This window comes from Myotis myotis, unplaced genomic scaffold, assembly GCF_014108235.1.
Source record: "Myotis myotis isolate mMyoMyo1 unplaced genomic scaffold, mMyoMyo1.p scaffold_m19_p_6, whole genome shotgun sequence".
Classification (NCBI taxonomy): domain Eukaryota; kingdom Metazoa; phylum Chordata; class Mammalia; order Chiroptera; family Vespertilionidae; genus Myotis; species Myotis myotis.
In genome coordinates, this window is record NW_023416368.1 from 74049213 (window position 1) to 74064095 (window position 14883).

General features: G+C 47.6%; 1 protein-coding gene across 1 annotated transcript in view; it reads left to right on the forward strand.

Moving 5' to 3' along the window:
• Positions 1 to 14433, forward strand: part of FAM167A (family with sequence similarity 167 member A) — a 36146-nt gene extending 21713 nt beyond the window's left edge. The window contains exon 4 of the mRNA XM_036314538.1: positions 11313 to 14433. Coding sequence (XP_036170431.1) covers positions 11313 to 11576 — 264 coding nt within the window. The 3' untranslated portion in view covers positions 11577 to 14433. The remainder of the gene's footprint in view (positions 1 to 11312) is intronic.
• Positions 14434 to 14883: the final 450 nt, after the last annotated feature.

Genomic DNA, 14883 nt, shown 5'->3' on the forward strand with positions numbered 1-14883 from the left:
GCTTGTCTGGCCTCTGCCTCCTGCAAGTCCAGCTCAGAGACACACAGTGACTGCCTGGATCTTGTCTTGTTTCCAGGGCTTTAAAGGCTCCCAACTGCTCCCTCAGGGGTCTCCTTTCCCTCTCACTTTCCACCAAAGGAAATGACAGTCACTCTTGACTGCCCCCAGGGACTTTCAAGTAGAATGGGTGTATGTTTTTTTCAGGCTCCTGTGGTGGGAGATACAAGGAAGGTGTTGCTCATCAAGGTGTAGCTATTGGCATTGCCCCTCCAGGTAGAAAGACCTGAGTATTCAGACAGGGCTTTCGCCTCTGCCCTACATGGCTTTGGGCCACCTGGCTCCTCCAGGCCGACATCCAGCTCTGCTGTTCATGGGAGACAGACTCAGAACCTGGTTATGTGGCCATTGTGCTACTCTGATATTTCCAGACTGCTCACCTGGTCAGAAGGTCGCAGCCTTCAGCTTCCCACCTTCTGTCCAGTGGCCTGGGCTGGGGTGGGGGCAATGTTCCAGGAAAGGGGACCTAGAGAGAGCACAGCCCTGAAGCTGTGGGACTGAGCCCTCTGGCTGAATCCAGAAAATATCACAAATGCATCTGAGTGTGTGTGTGATTTCAGAGCTAGCAGCCAGGGACCGGGGGAGCGGGGGAGGGGGAAGAGGGGGGAAGCTCTCTCTGTCTCCTCTCTTTAATCCTGCTGCAGTGTCCCCCTTGCCAACCTGTAAGGCAAAGAAAAGGGGGAAATCTTCTGCTTGGCCCGTGTGATGCCAAATGAAAACAAAGCATTCCATCTTCCTCCTAAGGGGTTGTCTTTGTAGCGAGAATCCCTGGGTGTGGGCAGATATTTTTCTTTTAGCTTCACGCAAAGTGTTGGATCCCTGCAGACAGAGCCCCTCAAAGGTGTTTATGGTTGTTAGAGAGAACAAAAGGAAACCTGACAAGTTTTCATCATTCCAGGGCCTGCTGTGGCAGGAGGCTGTAGCCCTGGACTCCACTGGCCCCTCTGTGGTGGCAGCTTGAGTTGCTCCTCCCCTGGTTAACCCTCTCCTGCCTGTGCTTGGCAAGCAGATGACGGGGCTGTCCAAGCCCAGCCCTCTGAGGCCAGTCATTTCTGCTGAATGAGACGGCCGAATGACAGTTCAAACTCACCGAGCATCTTTCGAGGGGGATGGAGGTGAGAAATGTGAAGATGGCGGCCATTTTAATGCCTTCCATCTAGGGAGCAATTTGTGGTCCCAGAGGCCTGATACATACCATTTTCTGTGAGTGGCTTGGAGGTATGTGCTATTCCCATTTTACAGATAGGAAGGCTGAGATTCAGAAACGATGAGCCCGAGGGTCAAAGTTGTTGACTTGCCCAAGGTCAGATGCAAGGGTGTGGCTAAACCAAGACATAGGCCTGCGTGTCCTGGCTCTGGCTCCAGAGGTTTTCCTTGGTACGAGGTATAGATACATCAGAGGTCTGAGTCAGGGTGGATATGACTTGTCCAAAAGCCCACATTTGAAACCCTGCAATTGTAGAAAGGGACGTGTGTAAAGGGTTACAGAGTGCGATTAGCAATGTCTCCTAACAGCCTTTAGCAGGGACAGGGCAGCCATGCCCATTCTATGGTGAAAATAATAACTTGTTCAGAGCCACCAGGTGCTGGCGGAGCTGGGTTCGATCCACAAGAGAATTTCTAGTCCAGGTGACCCTTTGCTCCAGGTGAAATCTTTTCAGTCTTTGTCGAGCCTCTCAGCCTGTCCACACCAGCGAGCTGCAGGAGGAAAACAGTGTTCTAGTCCTCTGACCAGAGGCTGGCCCTTTCATGGTTACTACAGAATGTATAGACCAGCGGTTCTCAACCTGTGGGTCGCGACCCCTTTGGCGGTCGAAAGACCCTTTCACAGGGGTCGCCTAAGACCATCCTGCATATCAGATATTTACATTACGATTCATAACAGTAGCAACATCACAGTTATGAAGTAGCAACGAAAATAATTTTATGGTTGGGTCACAACATGAGGAACTGTATTTAAAGGGCCAGACGGTTGAGAACCACTGGGCTAATGAAAAGAAAATAGGATTCCACCGAGTCTCCTATCTACCCACTCCAGGATTTCTGTGAGGATCAAATGAGATGAGGCACGGGAAAATGCTTCACAGACATTTGGTTATAGTGTAAGCTGTTTCCACCTGGGCATAAAGCAAGTCGTGTTCCCGGGCTGAAGAAACTGCAAGGAGGCTAGTCGTAGCTAGGGAGAGGAAGCCGGGTGTTGCTACTTGACGTCATTACCTGGATGGAGGGAAGGACAATTAGCATATTAACCCTTTATATCAGTGGTTCTCAACCTTGGCTGCACATTAGAATCACCTGGGAATCTTTTTAAAATCCTGATTTCTGGGCCTCATCCTTCGGAAATTCTGTTTCTTTGTTATGGGGTGGGGCCACAACATTAGTAACAAAGAAACAGAATTTCCGAAGGATGAGGCCCAGAAATCAGGATTTTTTTTTAAAATATATTTTTATTGATTTTTTACAGAGAGGAAGGGAGAGAGATAGAGAGTTAGAAACATCGATGAGAGAGAAACATCGATCAGCTGCCTCCTGCACATCTCCTACCGGGGATATGCCCGCAACCCAGGTACATGCCCCTGACCGGAATCGAACCTGGGACCCTTCAGTCCGCAGGCCGACGCTCTATCCACTGAGCCAAACCAGTTTCGGCCAGAAATCAGGATTTTAAAAAGATTCCCAGGTGATTCTAATGTGCAGCCAAGGTTGAGAACCACTGATATAGATAGATTAGGGAGAAAAAATAAATAAAAAAATAAAAGACAAAAGAAAGATAAGAACCAAACTCCTCTCTCTCTTGCCAATGTAATTGGTACACATTCATCCTATAGTCTGCGGATTTAAAAAATAAAAAATGGCATAGAATCTCCTAGAATAAGATAAGAAAAATGAGGCCTGCAATCCCCCAAAACTTCCTACTTGGCATGAGAGCTGATGAGGTGGGGACTGTGGACCAATGAGATGAAGTGGACTAGGAATCAGGAGGTCTCCCCTCCCTTCCTTTTCTTGGCTGTCTTGCAGTGCCAAGGAGAGGGCAGAGGGAAGGAGAAGAGGTCTGATGGTTGTGTCCAACCAGAATAACAGCACAAGGCAGTCTCGGGGTATAAGACACAGGCCGGGTCCTTTGATCCAGTCCTGTCTATTCAATACAACCCACGTTCACTAGTGCCTGGTCCTAGGTGCTGGTGTGGGTGGAGGCCCAGGTGAATGTCTTCGTGGGGTTTCCCCCTTTGTGGAGGAGACAGGCAAGTAAACACAATGACAAGGTGTGACAAGAGCTATACAATAAATGTAATGTACTTCCAAAGTGCCTGGGGGAGCTGAAGTCCACGCTGAGTGGTCACCTTATGCCAGGCACAGTGGGCAATGAAATTAACCAAAGGGAAACACACAATCCCCCAACCTCCTCAGCAACCAAATCCACACCTTTAAGCATAACTGACATTAAGCTTCTCCTTATTTCTCCTATAATAATTAAAACCCCGTTCCTCCGATGGCCACCCTCCTGGTTTAATAACTATACAACCTGCTAGTGACTAGTGGGTAATGTGGGTGAGGCTCCAGGACACGTGTTAAAAATATGGAGCCCGCCCCGACTCTGATCCCGTACACCTGCAGTGGTGTCAGGAGTTTAACAGGTGCCTGTGGGTGATTCTTGGGCCATTGGCTCATTAACCAATCACAGGCAGAGTGGAGATAGGCATAAAATTTCTAACTAGATTAGACTTCCAATTAGGTTCTACCACATCTTAGCTGGGTGACTTTAGGAAAACCAACTAGCCTAGCCCTGGGCTTTGTCATTGGAAAATGGGGGTAATAAATACCTACCTGGCAGGGTGTTATGAGAGGACAGAGAGGAGGGCAGGAGAAAGGCACTGAGCACCTGCCAAGGTCTAGAGGTTATGTGCATTCACACACATCACATCATTCAATAGGCACTATCACTACCCCCATTGTACAGAAGAGAAAACTGAGGTGAAGCAATTGCCTATGATCAACCAGCAGAGCATGGATTTGAACCCAGATCCACCTGACCTCTGAACCCCTGCTTTGAATGGCTGCTACCAGCCAATTGCTCCTCTGAGCAAATGAGTAGGAGTACACTTTGTATTTCATAAAGTTTTATGCTCATTCAACACGTTCTCTCAATTCCTGAAACTTTGGGCCATTACTCTCCAAAGTTTACTCAATTTAGCTCTCTTTCTAAGAACACCCCCTCTCTCTTCCTTATTATAATCGAAGGCCAGGTCTGGTGGCTGATGGGTTCAGAAGGGACTGTCCAAGTCTGAGGCATGTCCTTGGCTGGGCAATTGCTTTCTGAGGATGTATTATTTTACAAGCTTCTGGACCCACCCCCTCTTCCCAGGCTGCTGCCAGGGTCTGAAAAACTGGGCACTGCCCAGTGGGTGTTGGTCATGCCCCTGTGTGCAGGCCTGAGCCAGTCACAGCCAGTGAGCAGACAGAAGCCGGGGAAAAGTCACAGAGAGGCTCATTCAAGGCGGCCAAGTCCTTGGCAGCATGGAGAAGGGCTCCATGTCTGTGCCAAGGGCCTGGTTTTCAGGAACCACAGCTCTTGACTATCAAGCCAGAAGCTGCTCAGGAGAAGGCAGGTTCCAGGAGGCTGAGAAGCTTCTCTTCTCCCATCCAGCTCTCCCCTAAGGCAGGCACCCACCCAGCTCCCACCAGGGCAGGCACCCACCCAGCTCCCACCAGGGCAGGCACCCATCCAGCTCCAGTGACTGAGGAGGACAAAACCTCCTTTCTGATTGTGCTAATTCTAATAGTGCTCGTTAGAATTATGAGCAGAACCTTCAACCCTAGAGCAGGAAGGAACCAAAGGATGATCAGCCGAGTTCTCAATGAGGGAAGATGTGCGGAGAGATTCTATGAGGGCCCATCAGACAGCTGTTCTCTGGCTCCGGCCCAGCCCTCTCTTGTCTCACACTCGTGTCAGCAGCCCCCATGGTCAGTGCTGGCCACATTTCACAGTACTCAACAGTTCCAGGGTCTTCCTGAGTGCCCAGGGTGGGCAGGGCAGAGTGGGGGTGTCATCAAAGAAATGTGCGGATGGTCTTTCTCCGTTGCTATTGGAAGTGGGGTTCTGGGGGTGCTGCTGGAATAAGTATTTCCGGAGGACACCAAAAGAGGATGAAATGTGGTAGAAAGCTTTATTTGCTTAGAATTACATCCCTTGGTTTCTAAAGTCCCATTTTCCTTAATCCAGTCCTGGAAAACCATCAGCGGGGGGGTTCAGGAGAGCTGGAGGCAAAGCCAGTGTCCAGGTTTCCATTCCGTGGTGGAGCTGGGTCCAGCACAGCACCTTTTGTGTACCCATTCTCCCATCAGTGGACACCTGGGTTATTGTGAATAATGCTGCTGTGAACAGGGGTGTGTACAAGTAGCTGTGTGAGTCCCTGCCTTCCTTTTTTATGGGTACACACCGGAAATAGAATTGCTGGATCATATGGTAACTCTATGTTTCATTTATTGAGTAACTGCCATATGTCATCCACGTCATTTTACTGCAGGCTTTGTCTTCATTTCACCAGCCTAGAGGCAGGAGTCAGCCCGTCTTCTAACTCCCTCTAAATCACCAGTGACCCACAAGACTTGACTAAAGAAACCTCACAGCAAACCACTTACACACTTATTTTAGATCTTCCTCTGAGTTTCCTGGCTGGCTTTCCTCCTCTCTCCCCACCTGGGCCTCTCACCACCCGGACACCTCACCAAGCCCAGCCAAGGCAATCTCCTCCTATGGCGCAGCTCAACTGCCGCCTTTACTTACTTAATCCTGCCCTGGGGGATTCACCTTCTACCTTAAAAAAACAACTTGAGAAGCATTCTTGTCTGACACAGGAAACACACCTGTGTTGGCTACAGTCAAGCATACACCACAAACACTGTTATTCCAAGAGACCACTGGTCACCCGCCAACCCCTTCATGGGCTTTCTCCCCTGATGGGAACGTGCCCTGTCACCACAGCACACTGACAGCGAGGCAGTGACATTTCTTGCTCTTTCACCAAGTGCTCTGCCCTAATTACAGGATTGCTGGGATTACGGGCCACACCTCTGAGAATCCAGCAAGCGCCTTTCTCCCTGGGACAGGGCATTAGAAACAGTCACGCCCTGCAGTTGGGTGCTGGCCAGGGAATGCATTAAATCCACATCGATAGTTGAGTCACTGGGCCCAGCATCTCAGTTTCTTTACTAAAGTCTTAAAACTGGGAGGCCCTGGCTGGTTTCCACATCCCACACCTTGGTCTGGAGAGAAAAGACTTAAGCTGTGAACCGCTTACCTGTATCTGACTGGCATTGTTCAGCTTAGTTGGTATATTGCTTACCATCTAATTTGCTTCTCACAGTCCTGGACTAGGCATTATGCCTTTTCTGTAGATGAAGAGACAGAAATTCAAGGAGCATTAGTGACTTGCTCAAAGCCACACAGCTAATGAGGAATAAGGTTCAGCATGAGCCCAGATTCTCTAACCCCAGAGCAATGAAGTTCCCATTTCTGCTGCCCCTGGGACCCAGCCCCCCTTCAGGTCGATAGAAGTCACAGAAAGGCCACCAGCTCTGGGCTCTGACAGGCCCCAGTGTGACCTGAGTACTACCATGTGTATCCCTTAACTTCTCTGAGTTGGCTTCCTCAACCATAAAGCAGATCAAAATACCGGCCATCTAGAGTTGTGGGAAGATGCAGTAAGTAATATATGGAAAGTGCATCTGGCATTATGTGGCAGGAGACAGGGTGTTGTCATCGCTGCCCCACATGTCTCCTTGGCAGAAAAGAGAAAAAGGAAGGAGTTGCTCATCCCTAGACCCTGCTCTCGGGAACCATCCTCAGGAACTGCCACTTTTCTGACCTACTCTACACAGGATCTGCAAAGACACGTTCATTACATTTTCTGAAAATATTTAATTTATAAAAAGCTTCTTAACTGTGTGAACTGTGAGAACATTGTACTGAGTGAAATAAACTAGCCACAAAAAGACAAATATAGTAGCCCTAGCTGGTTTTGCTCAGAGGATAGAGCATCAGCCTATGGACTGAAGGGTCCCAGGTTCGATTCCAGTCAAGGGCATATGCCTGTTGCTGGCTCAATCCCCAGTGGGGGGTGTTCAGGAGGCAGCCAATCAATGATTCTCTCTCATCATTGATGTTTCTATCTTTCTCTCCCTCTCCCTTTCTCTCTGAAATAAATAAAAATATATTAAAAAGAAAAAGAGAGACAAATACTGTAGATTTTATTCATATGAGGTTTCTAAAGTAGTCACAGCCATAGTGACAGAGAGTAGAATGGTGGTTGCCAGGGCTTGGAAGGGGAACAGGAAGCTGTTTAATGGGGACAGAGTGTCAGATTTGTGTGTGTGTGTGTTTTTTAAATTTATTTATTGATTTTAGAGAGAGGGGTAGGGGGAGAGAGACAGAAACAGATACCGATTTGTTGTTCCACTTATTTAAGCATTCATTGAATTAATTGGTTGATTCTTGTATGTGCCCTGATTGAAGATCAAACCCACAACCTTGGCATATCGGAACAATGTTCTAACCAACTGAGCTAGCCAGCCAGGGCCCAGAGTTTCAGTTTTACAAGATGTAAAGAGTTCTGAAGATGGATGATGGTGGTGGCTGCACAACAGTGTAAATGTACTTAATGCTACTAAACTGTACACTTTAAAATGGTTAAGATGATAAGTTTTATGTTATTTGTATTTAATCACAATTGAAAAAAAATTTTCTAGAAAAAATACCACCTCTGAGCCCTGCACATTTTGCTTAGGTTTCTGCAGGGGCAGTGGGAACTTTTTTTCTATATGGTTACAGTCGGGTTACCTTATAACAGGGACTCAGTTAGTATTTAAGGCCCAAAGTCACCCTGGAAAACCCCTGTGTGGCCCACAGAGTAGGTGAGAATAGGCTAGCACTGCCGATTTTTCTTGTAGAATTAAAACAAACACTGTTACTTTGAGCATCAAATGAAATAGCTGATTTATGTTCAGGGGTCATAAAAATATATATATTCCAAGAGACTCTCAGGGTGGGACATACACATTATGAGGGGCCCTCAGAGCCCAGACCTGCAGATTCCCCACCCCTCCTCGTGTTGGAACACAAACCAGCAGAATGGGCAGTCACCAGCCCTACTGGATGTGTGATTTTTCTTTCTCTTCTGCAGAGTTGAATGGGTTCATGAGGTGGCTCCAGTGAGGTGGCCTTTGTCCAGTCAAAGGGAACTGGGCATGTGCCTTACTATCACCCCTCTGACCAGCTGATTCTAATGGGTTTTAGACCCTAACTCATTGCTCTGACCTTTGACCAGATCTATTGGCCATAGAAAAATGGCCCATTCCCCCCACCACATACCCACTGCAAGGCACATCACATCCCAGACAGCTGCTCAACTTGAAAGTCTCCAACTTTAAAGGGCCCTTTCAGACCAAAGATCCAATTCCTGAGGCCAAAGTTCAAATCTAAATTATAGGGTTCCTAGCTTTTCACAGATTTCTCTTCAAATTAAAATACCCGAAAAGAGAAGTGGTAGAGTAAAACTCTCAGAAGACCTTATCAAATTAAACAGTGGGTGTGAGCCAGCCTTGTCTTTCAGACAGATTTGAACACTGTCTCCTTCAGAGGGTTTAGGCAGCACCTAGCCCCGTTCCAGGCATGGCTAAGGCCTCCAAATGAATAAATAACCAGCTACCCTGGGGCACACCTGCCTTCATTAGTTTGGTGTTCGTCTAGAGCAGTGGTTCTCAACCTTCCTAATGCCGTGACCCTTTAATAGAGTTCTTCATGTTGTGGTGACCCCCAACCATAAAATTATTTTCATTGCTACTTCATAACTGTAATTTTGCTACTGTTATGAATCATAATGTAAATATCTGATATGCAGGATATATTTTCATTGTTACAAATTGAACATAATTAAAGCATAGTGATTGATCACAAAAACAATATGTAATTATATATGTGTTTTCCGATGGTCTTGGGCGACCCCTGTGAAAGGGTCGCTTGACCCCCAAAAGGGTCATGACCCACAGGTTGAGAACCGCTGGTCTAGAGCAATAGATTCTGATTGGCAATAAATTTAGGTTGTTATGCCTAAGGATTGAGAAGTATGCTACTTAAGTGAAGGCTGTAAACTTAAATCCTGATTCTGCCATTAAATACTTTGCTATCCCCAAGCAAGACTTTCTATCTTGATTTCCCTCATGTATAAAATTGGAAGAGATCTGTAGAAGTACATAAAAATGAGAGAAAAAATGAAATGCTTACTGGTGAAGTCACTTATTTTTTACCCTGCAATGCACGTGATTCCAAATCTGAACAGGCAGAAGTGAGAACATTTGGATTTATTTACATAACCAGGGGGAGGGTCCCTCTGGGATCTCACAGTTGATTTTTCTAAATCAGTTTGGCTCCAAGCACTGGACAAACGACACAGCTGAGACACAAAACCATTAAAAAATACCCCGTTACGAACACAGGCAGAGTAAAGGGTGAGAAGGAAGCAGGTGCAGCTGGTGACCTTGTGACAGTGTCGTTAATGGAAAACGCTCCGCACTAGGACCCCCGGGAGATCCCTCAGCTCCAGTCCCACCTCTGCCACCGCACAGCTGTGAGACCGAGCAATCACGGGAGCTCCCCCGGACTTGTGAAATACTCAGACTGTCCTGGGGGAACCTCGGGGCTGGCTGTGCGGCTCCGACCAGGTTAACATGTAGATGAACAACGGAAACCGTACATGTTAAACCAGGCGCGGAGTTACTATCACATCCCTTCCTAATAGGAAACACTGAGGCACTGGAAATAAATATCAGGCGCCTCCTAAGAGGTCCCTGAGCACAGAACTCACTCCACACCCCCACACCCCGACTCTCCCCGAAGAGGCACAAGGACTTAGTTGCCAGTAGCTTGGGTTCCTGAGTCTCATTGTCTGAGTTCCTAATCCCAGCTCTGCCATGTGTGTGCTTGGGACTTGACACAGTGACCTACTTGGTTGAGCCTCTGCCTCTTCACATATAAGTTGTGGAGATGACGGTGACATTACTGGATGGAATTGTAGAAGATTGACTGTTGCATATTAATAAACCCTGTTATGGACTGAATGTCGGTGTCTCCCCCCACTCCCCAAATTTACATGTTGAAGCCCCAGTCCCCAATATGATGGTATGTGGGGGTGGGACCTTTGGGAGGTGATTAGATTTCGAGGTCAGGAGGGTGGGCCCCCATGACAGGATTAGTGTCCTTATAAAAAGAGAAAGAGAGATCTTTCTCTCCATCACGTGAGGACACAGTGAGAAAGTGTCCATCCGCAGGCCAGGAAGAGGGTCCTCACTAGGAACTGAATCAGCTCGCAACTTCATCTTGGACATCCTGACCTCTGGAGCTGTGAGAAATTAATGTCTGTTGTTTAAGCCTCCCAGTCTATGGTATTTTGTATGGCTGGCTAATACATACCCAAAGAGCTTAGAACAGTATCTGGTTTATAGGAAAATATTCAATAAATATTAGCATATATTTATGTTTGGCTCTTTTGAAACTTTATTAAGAAATATTGCAGGTATTCTAAAATGTTTAAAGTATAATAGAGCCCTAGCCAGTTGGCTGGGTTAGTTGGAGCATCTTCCCATAAATAAAAGGTTGTGGGTTCGATTTCTGGTCAGGGCACATAACTAGGTTGTGGGTTTGATCTCTGGTTGGGGTGAGTACAGGAAGCAACCAATGGATGTTTCTCTCTCACATCCATATACCCACCACCCGACATAAGATATAAAACACTACCAATACAAGTGGAAGCCCCTGTGTACCTTCGCTAATCACATTCCCTCCTTCCTGCCCAGAGGTGACCATGCTCCTGGATTTGGTATTTATCACTTCCATTAATTTCTTTATACGCTTACTCCATCTGTACGTATCTGTAACCAATGAGACTGGGCTGGAAATACACCAGAACTGACATGTCCTTCTTCCAAAAGGATTTAGACATAGGGTCTAACTTACCACAAAGTGTTGTTTGGCAAGCGCATTCTCATTTGTCACCTCCCTATGTTTGCCTTTTCACTTCCCTGAGCTGGGAACGTGTTAATATCTCCAAGTGGACCAATTGCTGAAACAAACCCTTAGTTAAGTCTCCTAGTAGCAGGTCTGTGCTTGTCAGAGACTGTGGAGCTGCCGCCTTCCCCCTTTCTCGCTTCCCCTCATCCCTGCCCCTTCCAGTTCAGAACTGACGCCCCCTCCTCCCTTCCAGACGGAGATGCGGCTGCAGGACCAGCAGCTGGCCAGACAGCTCATGCGCCTGCGCAGTGACATCAACAAGCTGAAGATAGAGCAGACCTGCGACCTCCACAGGCGGATGCTCAACGACGCCACCTATGAGCTGGAGGAGCGCGATGAGCTGTCAGACCTTTTCTGCGACTCCCCGCTGGCCTCCTCCTTCAGTCTCTCCACGCCACTCAAGCTCATTGGAGTCACCAAGATGAACATCAACTCCCGGAGGTTCTCCCTCTGCTGAGCAGCCCTACAACAGGGCAGAGGAGCCAGAACAGAGGGTTTGGGAAGCGGAGAGGGGGCGTGGGGAGAAGGGAAGTGAGGCTGAGATTCCTCAAGTAGGTCTCCCCAGAGGCACAGCTTCCCTGAGACTGGTGAACCGTGGACCCCAGGGCCTGTCCGCAGGGGATCTCCCTGGGGCCCCAGCTTTGGAACCCAGCATCCCCATGACTGGCTCTCACTTAATACCCAAAGAGTCCTGCAGAAGGGCCACTCCATCCCGACGTTCAATGAGACTTGGGTTTCCAGCATGACACCTCTCAGTCCTCCCCTCAGTGATCCATGTTCCTGCTTCCTGGAATCACTGGTGCTATGAGAACTGGGATCCCAAAGTGGGGGTGGAGGAGATGGGCAAAACAGTGATTATTACAGAAGGCTTCCCCACGGGCATGGAGCCCCCAGGCAGAGGTGATTAGACATATCAGATGTGCCCATCTTGCTGTGGCTGTCCTCTAAGTACTGGCTCGAATTCACCCTAAGTGGGTGACTCAGAAACCCCAACAGGGACCCACCAGGAAAGGAAAACCAAAAGGATACAATGTAAATTGTACCCAGTGGGTGCTGGGACACACCAGTCTAACTTGGCTGGAGCAAGCATAGATGCCCTCTGTTGCCTGTCTGGCCACTTGTACAAGTGCCAACTTCCAAAGAGTCCCTTTGCCATCACGCCATACCCTGGGGGAGTGCCTAGGAGACCGCTGGTGACAGAACCAGGCAGGTCTGTCCATGGATTTCCCATAACTGAATTTTCCCTGGGCCCAGCAATGGCCTCCTGGTAGGTTCTGCCAGTGTCACCTACATCACCTTCTTGCCCACCCAGAGAAACTGGAGGGAGCCCAGACGCTCACCCTGAACTCCTCTGAGATTCTGTGCCTGACTTAAATGACTAATTTTAATGGAATCAGACTGTTACTAATCTGTCACTAACCTGTTAATAACTGTTTGATTTTTGTCCAAATGGCAAAGCCAGTTAGGTAGGTCAAATACAGAGGTTCAGGGTTTTGCATGAGGATCGCGAAGGTGAGGACTGAGACCTGAACAGGTTAGGAAAGTTAGCCCGGTAGAGTACCATGTGTCAGGTGTTCCCCGGCAGGCGGGAATTTTTAACCTTGGATGCCACCTAATCGAGGCCTCTCATTCACAAAGTAGTAAAGTGAAGCCAGGGAAGGAGAAAATGACTTCCCTCAGGTGACGCAGCTCATGAGTGGCTATACCACATTGATGTGTTAAAGCATTATCGATAATGCCTAGACAGATAATGTATCAATGAACTTGAACTCCAAAGATGGTCCTAAATGCTTTGCCAAACCTACAAACTGCCAACCCCTCTACTCTCCACCTCACTCAGCCCTCACGTGCACCTCCCACTGTGCAATTCAGAATCTTTGGGTCAAACTCAGAGCAATGTCTGGACAGCAGACCCACAGAACACATATTACCAATCACAAATCCATAGTCGAAGTAAGATGTCCTGCTGCCCTGACGTTCATGTTTTGTCTTCCTGTATAATCTCATTGGGGCACGCGCGCGCGCACACACACACACACACACACACACACACACACCAGGACCCATATTAGGAAAAGGTTGCTTTTCTTTTGTGGCCAGGAGTAGGAAGATGCCAATGAATGGTCCCTAGTTGGACAGAAAAGAAGGTTGGTCTTGTGATTTCAAAGAGCCAGAGGGTTTATGCTTCCTTCAGAGAAGTTGTAACCACATAGCTGGATTTGTTTTGGCCCAACTCTGAGCAGTGACAAAAGTCTGAAGCCCAGAGGACTGGTCTATGGCGACCTCAGAGGAAGGCCACCTACCCTTCCCCCTCCCCCAGGCCGGAAACGGGGGAGATTTTCTCCACTCGGTAATAACCTCTCCCCAGGAATATGTCCAAGCACTGCCAAGTCCTGCAGAGGCCTTCCTGCCAGGCTTCTCCCTGAGGTCATGGGTGTCAGGAGGGCCTACGCACACCCACCACACACCCTACAGAGACACACACATACACCTACTCACACAGGAGAGCTCATTCCATATTCTAAAAAAACAAGAGCCAAACTGATTTTTTTTCTTTCTAGAAATCAGTCATCACAGTAACTGAGAAAGCTGGAATCAACTGAAGTTGAAGGATGTAGTTGAATTTTGTCAACCCAATTGAATCAGAATCAACTGGGCAATTTAGTTGCTCAGCCTACTTTTTCTGTTGTTTCAGGAAAGGAACCTGCGCTCAAGACACACTTTTTTGGATAGGTTAGTTATTTCAGCTATTTTGTTTAGTGCATCCCAAGAGAACTTAATATTTGGGAATAAGGAAGGAGAAAGAAGAGAGGATCAGAGAAGAGAGGTGGAGGGGAAAAGACTGGTGTGTTTTCTTGTTGTCCAGTGTCTGTGACTTCCCTTACTTACACAGTGAACACAAATAACTAATCAAGTCCATTCAGCTTTGTGAAGTCCCTGCCTCGTGTGGGTCCATAGATGCCAGCTCCCCAGAGCAACCTTCTCGCTTACCATGTGTATACAATACTGTTTGCAGTTTTACTCATTATCTACCCATCTCCTTGCCACCCCCAAGGACCCCTGGGTGTAAACTCAAAGTCTCCATTGACACTTTGTGTGCGGTAACATCTGATGCCTTCATGGGCTCAGCAGTGATCACAGAGGCCTGGAGAGCCTGGGCAGGCTTGAGACGGCCTGACCCAGCCCAGGCCTCCTCCTTGTAGCAATACCAAGTGCTATTACATAATTGATGGACAATTTATAATTTTATTTTTTACAATTATTTGTTTCTATATTGCTGTTAGAAAAAGTGAAATAAAAATATTTCAAAAGAAGATGTATATTGTTTCTGTTAAAGGATAGGGTTGAACACTTAACTGAGGAGAGACAGAAGAGAGAGAGAGAGAGAGAGAGAGGAGAGAGAGAGAGAGAAGAAGAAGAAGAAGAAGAAGAAGAAGAAGAAGAAGAAGAAGAAGAAGGAGAAGAAGAGAAAGATTTGAACAATCAACCATTGAATGGAGAAAAAGATTCACTATAATCCCTCTTTTCCTCTATGGTGCCTTCCCCCAAGGGGCTGCTTCTTGGTGGTTGCAGCCAAGAACTTCCCAGTGTGGGCTAAGTGAGCTCAAGGGGTGGAATTAGGAGATGCAGTCATTATCCTGAATTTCACCAAGGCCAGCACCATGCCCTCACACAGTGGTCCCTTCCAGAGGTGACTCTGATTGAATTCAGAGTAACTGGGTCAGATTATAGCAATGCCTGAACATGCAACCACAGGACATGCA